At 54.3% G+C, this 11,174-nt stretch overlaps 1 protein-coding gene across 1 annotated transcript; it reads right to left on the bottom strand.

Moving 5' to 3' along the window:
- Positions 1-879: 879 nt before the first annotated feature.
- SCNN1B (sodium channel epithelial 1 subunit beta) lies at positions 880-10,953 on the bottom strand. The gene is made up of 12 exons (XM_088174155.1): positions 10,506-10,953; positions 8,832-9,495; positions 7,931-8,124; positions 7,060-7,163; positions 6,482-6,645; positions 5,872-5,979; positions 4,022-4,139; positions 3,507-3,582; positions 3,267-3,324; positions 2,876-2,937; positions 2,464-2,539; positions 880-2,111 (listed from the first exon to the last, which is right to left on the bottom strand). The coding sequence occupies exons 1-12, from the start codon at positions 10,922-10,924 to the stop codon at positions 1,656-1,658; spliced, it is 2,499 nt and encodes an 832-aa protein (XP_088030281.1). The 5' UTR covers positions 10,925-10,953; the 3' UTR covers positions 880-1,655.
- Positions 10,954-11,174: the final 221 nt, after the last annotated feature.

Genomic DNA, 11,174 nt, shown 5'->3' with positions numbered 1-11,174 from the left:
GGAGAGGAGGCTCTGCTTGTGTGTTTGGTGCCCAGAGACAGAAACGTTCCTTTCAGGAGACAGGAATGATGGTCTAGGACAGCTTGTAAGGGCTGGGTTCCTCTGTCTTTACAAACGTTTGTGGTGCCTGTCATGTGCCCTGTTGCACTCAGGTGGGTTTAGGGGATTGCTGAGCTCAGGCTGTACCTGGGTGAGGTGGTTCTGGGCAGAGCAGTGTGTTTGGGGGCTGCTGGTCCTTTTCCCTTCAAATGAGAACCAGCTGAGGGAGAAAAGGGCTGAGGCTGAGTGTGGACATGTTGAGGAGGTACTCCCTGAATCTGGATTCAGTGAATTTTGAACACAGAATTCCACTGTGTGGGGCAGAATCAGCCATGCTGGTGGCACCTCAGCTGTCAGATCATTCCCCAATTCCTCTGTCCAGGTGGTCATCAGCACCTGGGAACCCACCATGCCCAGCACTCCCAAGGGGCTGGAGGGACCCTGGGCACACTGCCCTGCCCAGCAGCTCTGCCCCAGAGCACCCTGTGCTCGAGGAGCTTCCCCTGCAGAAGGATCCTGGACCCCCCTCTCTGTGGCCACCCTGCACTGGGCACCGTGCCCAGAACATCGTGTTCTGGTATGAGATTTAACCACATTGTGCTTCCTCTTGAACTTTTGCAAAAGTACTTCAGTAAGGCCAGTCCCAGTGGGTTGTGATGGGCTCCTGGGAAGCTCCTGGGGGCTGGAACCAGCCAGGGCCAGATGAACTCAGGGCCCCCCAAAGGCTCCACTGCCCTCATGTCAGGGTCAGCACACTGTTCTTCTCCTTGCAAGCCATTCCTAGCAACCTCTTGCCAGCCCTGCACTACCCCCACTGCCAGCAGAGAAGCTAAAGGCGACTTTGAAATCAATTTTTTATTATTGCAAGAGTGACAGTTAAACAGGCTGTGCTTCCTCCCACCCCAGTCTCTGTGGAGTCGTATCCTTGGCACACCCCAAGAGCTGTGCCCACCTGCCCCACGAGGGGTACAAACCCTGGGCAGCAGCACCACAGGGCACCCAGGGGCTCCAGCAGTGAAGGGAGAGCTCAGTTTTTGCTGTTCCTGTTGTAGTAGTTTGGGAATGGAAATTCTGCAGCCCCAGAGGTCAGAAGTAGCTTTGGTCCCGTCCCAAGGCTCTGCTCCGTGGTGTGGCACAGCTGTGGCACACTCTGTGCCAAGAGTGCTGGAGAAGGGGAGAGGATCAGACAGTCTTTAAAGTCCCTTCCAATAAACTCTTCCAGGGTTCTGTGATCCACCAGGCCATGGCCTTGCATCCACTGTCAGCACATCCTGTCCTCTCCCTGCCATCACCTGCTCCCACCCACCTGGTGATGAGAAACAGTGACGTGATTTTACAGCAACACTGATGTGCACGAGCTCTCCACTACAGCCAAAGCCTGACTGCGAGCTTTATTGCAGGGTTTATTGGGCAGGGCTTCCTCCCAGCCATCAGTCATAGCAGAGGACAGCTTGGCCTTTTAACTCCCTCCTACTGGTGATGGACAGCTGGCCAGCAAGTGGCACAGCCTGGCAGGGTGGACAGGGCACTGTGGTCACTCGGCGCAGCCTGGCAGGGATGGACAGGGCACTGTGGTCACTCGGCGCAGCCTGGCAGGGATGGACAGGGCACTGTGGTCACTCGGTGTCCGTGTCACTGTCGGGGCCCAGGGTGTCCAGGGGCTGCACCCGCAGGGAGTCGTAGTTGGGGGGGGGCGTGCCAGGCTCGGGGGGCAGTGCCTGAGCCCCGGGCCCTGCTCCCCCATCGTGGTGCTGGAAGCCCAGGTTGGTGTGAGCCTCCACCAGCCCAGCCTCGTGCTGGAAGCCCAGGTTGGTGTGAGCCTCCACCAGCCCAGCCTCGTGCTGGAAGCCCAGGTTGGTGTGAGCCTCCACCAGCTCTGACACGGTCGGGGGCACGTCTGGGTAGCGAGCCCGTGCCCGCCGCTGCTGCAGACCCTTGCACCAGCTGATCAGGTGGATGATGGTGATCCACAGAGAGTCGATGATGATCTCCCCAAACTCAACGAGGCACAGCACCGAGCCCCCCATCCAGAAGCCAAACTGGCCTCCCAGGCTCGACAGCAGCCAAACGATCTGCGGGAGGAGAGCGCAGTGAGCTGAGGAAGGGGAGCCCCTCAGAGCTGCCCCCCCTGACCCATCACCCAGGTGGGGGATGCTCCTGGCACCTGCCTGCCAGGTGCCCTCCTGTGCTGGTGCTGCCCTGGGGCGCTGGGGCAGGGATGGGAGGTGGAGTGGGGGAACTGAGGGCTCTGAGCCACCAGGCAGAGGTGGCTTCATCCACTTCATGACAGCAGCCTCGAGGGACAAGGGACGTGACAGACTGTCCCCAGGGCACCGAGCCCTGCCATCCCCTGTCCCCAGGGCACCGAGCCCTGCCATCCCCTGTCCCCTCCTGTGCCTGCTCTCTCTGTCACAGGGCACTCACCGTGGTGGCAGCTGACTCCGAGATGGTGCGGTAGTTGTACTCCTGGAAGTAAATGTTCAGCTTGATGATGCCGTTCCTGTAAAGAACAAAAGCCACCTCAGTGAGGGGCTGCCTGTCCATGTCCTGCACCTCCAGCCTGACCGTGGTGAGTATGAAGTGACAAACGTTATGATATCGGAGCTGTGCTCGATGCTGATTGTACTTAACCACATGTTTGAGTTTGACTGACCCAGTCTGCAGCTCTGGAGAGCACAGGACATGCATGAAGTGCCTTTTGGATCTGCTTGCTGTGTGTCCCAGGTGAACACGCTCAGACCTGGTCCTCCCTGTGCTGGCCCAGCGCCAGGGCTCGTGTCAGGCTGGTGTTAACAGGCTCAGCACAGAAGATAAAGTGCTTGTTCCTTTCACTCACCTGTCCAGAGTCACATTTGTTGACATATCCCTTTCGTAAGACAGAATATGGAAAATCCAGTCCTAGGGAAACAGAACGGGTTGAGAAGGAGCAGAGGCATCCTGTGAGAAGAGCAGGAGCCCCGTGGGTGCTGTGCCCTGTGCCAGGTGCAGGGGGATGCTCTGGACCTGAGGGGCACAGGCTGTGCAAGGTGGGCTCAGCCTGGGGCTGACACCGGCCCTGGGACAGAGCCCAGGAGGGAGGAGCTGCTGTGGGGGTCCCTCCTCCTGCCTCCAGCCCTGCTGCTGGCTGTGTGGGGAAAATACAGACACCAGCTGTGACCACAGCGAGTGTCCCTGTGCTGGGAACAGGAACCATCAATGTCTGCCACAAACCAGGGAATCAGGGTTACCTGAGAGGCTTCTGATGGCCAGTCTGCCATGGAGATGGTCATTTTGTACTGGGTGTCACTGGAGGGAACACAGACAGCGTTAGTCTGGAGATTTCCCCTCTTGAGTCTCTGGAACTTCAGTTCTCACAGAGCAAGCCAGCCCTGCGGGGTTTGCTGCCCTTTTAGGAAAGTCAGGACTGATGGGAGTCAGACAAAAGGATCCCTTTACCTGCACAGCACACATCAGGCTCAGGTACTCACTTGCACGTTTCTTTGCAGGAGTCAATGCAGATCTGACGTTGCTTTATGCTGGATGTTAGTGAGGAATAGCAATATGCTGTTTGGTGAAAACCAAATTAAAGTTTAGACGAGGACCCAGTTACTGAGTTATATCAGTTTCATTTATCAAAATAAATATTAGGTATGACCCTTCTGCACAGATTTGCCATCTTCCCTTTCAACTTTCCTTTCCTTGAGAAACTTGGGCAAAACACTCAGACAATTTAATAATAAATTAAAAATAAACGGTAACTTTCTGAAGACAGTTTTTATAGAGCCAGCTTGCCCAGGGTTGGTGTTTTTGGCACAGCCCTGGCCTCTGCCAGCACAGAGCTGTGCCACCCCAGGGGAGCACTGGACCCTCCATTGCCCCCACCAGGAGACCCAAAATTTTTGGGTGCAGAGGCCTGGAGTGATACCCTGTGTTCTGTGCCTCTGGTGCCCAAGGGACCAGCAGCAGACCCCTCTCCCCCCCAGGAACCCCCAGCAGCTCTTACCCCAGCCTGGGTAATCCTCATTATTGCAGTAATTCACCCCTTCAGGCAGAGGGAACATGTAATGCCCACAGCCACAGATCTCCACCATGTGGTTCTGGAAACAGGAGCGCAGGCAAGCCTGGGGAGGGAAGGGGATGCTCGGAGCTGGGCACTGCTGGGATCAGCTCCCAGAGCCCCTGGGCTGCCAGAAATGCCTCCCTATTGCACTGAGCAGATGGTCTGGGGCTGCAGACACACAGGGATGGAGGCCAGGGGGCTGCCAGAGCCTTCCCTGCCCAGAACTGAACTGTCCAAGCCCAGAACTGAACTGTCCCTGGCCAGAACTGTCCCTGGCCAGACCCTCTTCCAGCCCTGCTGGGCACTGGAGTTTTTGAGGCCACTCATGGGAGCTGCCCATGGGTGAGACCTCGTGGGAAATGGAGGGAGCTCAGCTCCCACTCACACAAGAAACTGCTCATTTCTCAATTAGAGAATTGAGCTCATTGAGAACGGCTCACTTCTCAGTTATTTTAGGGCTTCATAGAAGTAATATTCCAGCTTCCAAAAGGGAATACAAATGTTTTCTCCCACCACAGACGTGGCTGTGCTCCCCAGGCTTTACACAACCCTGAAAAAGGGCTGGTTTTACACTTAAAGGCCAGGAATTTCCAAATCCTTCAACATAAAGAGCAGACATGAATGATCTGTGTGTAGGTGCTGCTCTCCTGGGGAGGATGGTGGCTGCAGTAGCTTGGTGAGGTGTGAGTGGGATTCTGCATGAGGCAGCACAAAGCAATAGCAAAGTCTGTGAGAAGATAATGAAATGTAACAGTTGGGGTAGGACAAGCAGAGAATTTCAGTGTGAACGTCAGGGTGTGATGGAAGAGCCTGGCTGTGCTGAGAGGGCTCTGAAGTGGCATTGCCTGGGCACAGAACTCCGTCAGCATTTGCACTTCCAGGGAATAATGCAATCCTGCAATCCTCCCGAGTGTTTGCTTAAACCTTATACAAGCATCTTCAAAAGCTGGGTAAAGTGGCCCAGTTGTTATTATATTATATAAAGGTAGAAATATAAAACCAGTGCCAGCCCAAAGCTCTCCTGCTCTCCAGGTGCATCTGTGAATCACCCCAAATGGTTTGGGTGTTTTCCTTTTTATCACATTGCACCCTCAAGAGCTCCTTCTCTCTCCAGTACAGGCTGTTACAAATTAACCTGTGCTTAGTGTTTGCACTCTAATTTTCTACAGATTCAAGGTTTACAGACACTCAACTTTCTCATCCAATTTTCAGAGTGATGAAGAAGCAAAGGGCTGTTTGGCTTCCTGTACAAACCAGCTGCATCTTCAGGGTGAACAATTACTTGATTCCCCCAAAGAGAAAAAAGTTAAAGAACACAGGAGTGTTCAGAGGGAGAATCTCTCCTTTGTATTCCTCTCCTGTCAGGGTAAATATCACTTGTGTACACAAAACACGGGTTCTTGAGAAGTGTCACTTGTCTCAGCAGAATTTTCCCAAAGCCTCAGTGACTGTTCTTACAGAACCATGCAGGGCTTAGATCAGATATTAGGATCAGATATTAGATATTAGATCGGATCTGATATTAGGAAAAACTTTTCATGGAAAGGGTTGTAAAGCATTTGAACAAGCTGCCCAGGGCAGTGGTGAGGTCACCATCCCTAGAAGTGCTCACAAACCATGTGATGTGGCACTTTAGGACATGGTTTATCAGTGGTGCTGCTGTGTTGATACTTGGATTTGATCTTGAAAGGTTTTATGATTTTATGACTCCCCGGTACTCTGCATGATAGACAAAGATTTAATTGCTTTGATGATTTTTCTTGAAGGGTGTTCTTGATTTAAAAGGGTGTTACCTGTATGGAGTAGGAGGTGTTGTACTGGCTGTAGAGGTTTTTGACAGGGACATCAGAGCCGTTCATGGTGCAGTCACTGTAGGGGTAACCCATCCTCTCCAGCTCATCCTGCAAAGGAGCCCAGACCCCACACTGTGCTTAGCTCTTCTCCACAGCTCCCTGTGCCCAGAGGCTCTGTAATCCCTGTGCTCCCCACTCGAAGTTTAGCTTTGCTGAAAATGAAGGAGTCAGCGGTGGCAGAGCAGAGGAGGCTGCTCAGGCTCCTGGACACCCTGACATGCTGTTTGTCCTGCCAGATCTGACATGCTGTTTGTCCTGGACACCCTGACATGCTTGTTTGTCTGTCCTGCCAAATCTGACATGCTGTTTGTCCTGGCAAAGCTGGAGGAATAGGCAGCCGTGACCTGAGCCCAATATTCCCACCTCAACAAAGCACTTTGCCAGGACAGTTACATAAAATCCTCCATAAAGTGCTCCAGCCCCTGACAGGTGTGTACCTTGTCTCCTTTGGTTTGAGCCAGTTCAGCCAAGACTTAAAGCAAACTTGGTTTAGGTCCCATCAGATAACATTATTCTCAGACAATCTGCTCCCCAGGAATGCCACACATACCACCAGCACTCCAATGGAGGTTTCTGTCCCAGCCATGGCGTAGATGCCCTGATCCTTGAGGAAGGGGAAGCTCTTCTGCTGATGCAGCATGAGCCTGGCCCCAGCAGCAGAGGACAGGTAGGGAATGTAGTCCTGCTGGCTGATGTCCAGAATCAGCTTCAGCCCTGGGACACCAGACAAAACACAACAGGAATTGTACTGGGGAAAGAAGGGAGTCTATTTTCTTCTCCCTGTTCCTCGGGAAGAGCCAGGGTCTGGCTGCCGTGGTAGCCTGACCTGTGCAGGAAAACTTATAGTGGTGAGTGCCCAGAATGGCAGTAGCTCAGTCAGGTGCTGCCTCAGATATTTCAAATATCCAGAGGTTGCCCTTCTGCCACGTGTCTGTAGTCACTCTTTTTCTGTGTGGCACATTTTCCTTTTGGGGCTCATCCCCTTCTGGAAAGTCTCTGTTCCCTGCTGCAGTGCTCCAGTGACAGAGAATCATAAATCTGCCCTGAGTGACAGAAATGGGCACCAAGAGACAGAACCCTCATGTCTGCCCCTCCTGCCCCCTCCTTCAGCACAGAACACTCCCTTACCAAACTCAGCCCCGGGGTTGGACGAATTCAGAGCCTCTTCCTCCATGCCCCAGTTAAAGATGTAGCAGTTCCCATGGTCTGGGTGGTAGATTTGGGTGAAATTCCTGGAAGAACCATACACATAGAACTGTGACTCACAGAAGGACTGAAGGGATGTGACAAAAAGCAGATGGTGGCCCCAGCTCAGCAGCTGTGCTGGGGTTCACCTCCCATTGCCTCATCTGCTGAACAGGGACCACAGCTGCTGGCACTTCAATCCATCTGCTTTTGGGAAAACAGCAAGGCAAGGCACAGGTGTGTGCTGGGCCATGGCCCTGGGGACAGTGCTCAGTGGGATGGAGAGGAACATTTGTCACACAGGTGACAGGAACAGCTGCTCAGCCTGAGCTGTGCTTACAGCTTTGGGCTGCCCTTAGAGCTCGTGCTCTGATGCCAGCTCTTGGTTGCCCCTGTTGCAGAAGGGACAGGGTGGGGTGCTGCTGTGTTCCTCAGCACTGGAGACGGGAACTTGGGATTCCCAGGGAGCAAAGCTGGCTAAAATGCATTTCCCAGAGCCTTGTGCAAAGGGAGGGGGGCTGTAACTGGTGCTGCTGACTCAGCACTTGGTTATCACTGGATACCTGGGTGCTGCTACTCTTGATCTGTCAAGAGCAAAGCAGCCCATCCAAAACCCTAACTCAGCCAGCACTGTTCCAAATGAACACATTTCAGCCTGGATCACATCCAGAAAACCTCTGGGAAGTGTTGTTAGAGCTGAGAGCCATCAGCAATCTCATTGCTAGCTGGTAGAGACCTTAAAGAGAGAAAAGAACCCGCGTGCTGTTCAATCCTGCAAGGGACAAAAAGGAGCAGGGAGCTCGTGTGCACCTACTTGTAGTTGCAGGGTTCAGCCCCATAGAGACAGGCCAGGATCATGTCCTCTGCCTGGTAGCCCATCCTGATCCTGTCGTGCAGAGGCACCTTGGAGAGGATGGAGGTGGCCTGCAGCACGTACCACTCGGTCACCGCCTGCGCCGCGCTGCTGAAGTTCCTGTACGTGCAGTTGTCAGAGCCCTGGTGGCTGCACTGGGGACACACAGCAGGCAGGTCTGAGCCTGGGGGGTGGCAGGGGCCATGCTGTGACCCCCTCCCCACGTGCTCGTCCTGCCTCAGCTCCCAGGAACGGAGAGGTTCAGCCTGATGGAGCCACAAGTGGCTGTGCCACTGAGCTGGCTGTCACCCTGAGCTGTCACCCTGAGCTGTCACCCTGAGCTGTCACCCTGAGCTGGCTGTCACACTGCAGGGTCCTTCCCCAGGGACATTTCTCAGCTGGGCAGGTTATACATCAGCCCCAAGCTGACCTCCACAGATTAACAGAAAATGTCAGTTTTGGGCCAATTCTTTAAGGCTGGAGTTTCCCCAGCTTCCAAGGTGTGCCAGGGTCCTTGGAGCCTCCATGGGAGCAGGGCTGAGGGGTTGCAAGACCTGTGCCTCTGCCCTGTGGACTGCAGGAAGGCCATGGGGCACAGCCACAGCCTCTCCCTGGCATTTTGGGTGCCTGACTCAAGGAAGGGGTGAAGGTGTCTGGGAACCTGCAGGGAACAGCCCTGCCCTGGCTCTGTCCAGGGGCTGGGCTGGGCACAGGCAGTCCCCACACCTGGCACAGCCAGAGCAGAGCCCAGGGCACAGTGGCCACGGGCAGCTGGTGGGGAGGAGACACAGATCTCCCCACTGCATCCCTGCCAATGCACCCCTCTCATCTCTGCCCACTGCCCCTGTGGGACCCCTCTCACCAGCTTCACTGCCAGCTTGTACTTCTTCTCCTCCACCGTGCTGTTGGCTGGGGCAGGTGGAGCAGTGGTGTGGTTCCCCACACCAGGTGTGGGTGGAGCAGTGGTTTCATTGTACCCAGTGCCATTCCTCACTCTGGTTTCACTGTCCATGGTTTCATTGTACCCAGTGCCATTCCTCACTCTGGTTTCACTGTCCATGGTTTCATTGTACCCAGTGCCATTCCTCACTCTGGTTTCATTGTCCATGGTTTCATTGTCCCTGGTGCCATTCCTCACTCTGGTTTCATTGTCCATGGTTTCACTGTACCCAGTGCCATTCCTCACTCTGGTTTCATTGTCCATGGTTTCATTGTCCCTGGTGCCATTCCTCACTCTGGTTTCACTGTCCATGGTTTCACTGTACCCAGTGCCATTCCTCACTCTGGTTTCATTGTCCATGCCCCTCTCGTTGCCCACTGCAGTCTGGTTGGTCTCAAAGATGTCCAGGATGATGGGATTGTCTTTGTCGTGCTCGTCAATGAGGACCAGGGGGATCTGGTTCCAGAGCTCCAGGTCAAGGGGTGGGGACACGATGTCACTGCTGTTCTCTGGCTGCAGGATCCTCTCCAGGGCTGCCTCGATGAGCCTGTCCAGCTCCTTCAGCAGGGGCTTCACCTCCGAGTACCTGGGGACAGGCAGCTGTGAGCAGGCAGGGCCAAGGTGCTGGGGACATGTGGCATCCACCCCACTGGCCTGGACCTCCCTGGGAGCTCAGGGCGCTGCCTGGGATTTACTGGAGGACAATGGGAATGTCCATGCTCGGGCACTGGTGTCCCAGCAGCTGCAGCTGGGCAGGGGGGCAGTGGGAGGATAAACACGCCAGTGCTGGGCCATGGTTCTAGTTCAGTAATTCACTGCAGTTTACACAAAACATCTCTAGCAAGTGGAGGAAAAACTACCCCTAAAGCAATTCTTGTGTTGGCTGAGAGCACCTTGCCTCGGGCTACACTATTGCATGGATTTAAACCACTAGAAATTTAAATCAACTCTGATGAAAATCAGTGACCCCTTTGAAATCACGACTCAGCTCTGTCTCTGTGGCTCCTGGCACACAGAACTGTGGAACCAGCTCCTAGTGACTGCAGTGGGAACAATGAGAAGAATGCTCACAGCAAGGAAGGGGAAGGAAAGAAATTGTGGGGAAAGATGGAAAGACTGATTCTGGCTGGGAAAGGTGAGCTGAATTTGGTTCTTTTATGAGCTGAGGAAAGTTTGCAGGGAGGTAAAAACCTTCATTAGATTGACTGGGCACAGGGTGCTCAGAGCAGCTGTGGCTGCCTCTGCATCCCTGGCAGTGTCCCAGGCCAGGCTGGACACTGGGGCTTGGAGCAGACTGGGACAGTGGAGGGGTCCCTGACCGTGGCAGGGGTGAAATGAAATGAACTCGAAGGTCCCTTCCCAACCCAAGCTGTTCTGGGATTCTGTGAAGCCCAGAAGAATTTGCAGGCAGATGAACCCTCCTGTGGCCCTGAGCCATTCACGTTCATATTGTTCTTTATTTGTTTTTAGGGCCACTTGGTGACCCCATTGATGCTCCTCATGTGATGTCTGAGACAGAACAGGCCCTCAGTTCCTCATGCAGCGTTTCTGAGGGGTTAGGGCACACATGGGGAAATTGGGAGGAGAAAAACTTACTTGAAAGGGTTGGCATTGCAGACAGTGACTGCAGGGAACTTCATGGTCTTAAAGCCAATGGAGAGAGAGGAGGTGACGTTGTAGGAGAGGTAGGTGTTGATGAGGATCCCCCACTGCCAGAACACCAGGGATGCAAAGAGCAGCGTTAGGAAGAACCAGATTAATTTCTTCTTTGGCCCCTCCTTGATGATGCGCTTGGGGCCGTGGGTGTTGGTGTTGTCACAGTACCAGACCAGCAGCTCCTTGTAGGTGTAGCCAGGGCCCTTCTGCAGGCGGTGCAGAGCCCGCACCAGGTACTTCTTCAGGTTCATGCTGCTGCCTGTGGCCAGGAGAAAAGCCATCAAACCAGCTCTGAGGGGCCGTGCCACACCTGCTGTCCCTGTTCTGTCAGCACAGCACGGTGGGACAGTCCCTGCCATGGCACAGCCGTGCTTTGGAACCCAGGACAAACCCAGCAGAGATGTGCCAGGGTCGTGCCATGGCAGCAACGTGTCACCCAGCCTCCCAGGAGGACACAGCAGAGGTTTGGGATTGACACTTCCAAAGGTGGTGAATGTCACATTTTTGTCACATTTGGGTTCTTGCTGGCTGCACCAGAGTGAGTGACCAGGACCTGCAGGACGTGGCAGTGCCTGGTGACAGTGCAGGGTGACAGAGCAGGGTGGCAGT

This window comes from Sturnus vulgaris, chromosome 16, assembly GCF_052056855.1.
Source record: "Sturnus vulgaris isolate bStuVul1 chromosome 16, bStuVul1.hap1, whole genome shotgun sequence".
Taxonomy (NCBI): domain Eukaryota; kingdom Metazoa; phylum Chordata; class Aves; order Passeriformes; family Sturnidae; genus Sturnus; species Sturnus vulgaris.
The sequence above is the reverse complement of the archived record's forward strand: the minus strand, read 5'-3'. Positions and strand labels throughout refer to the sequence as shown.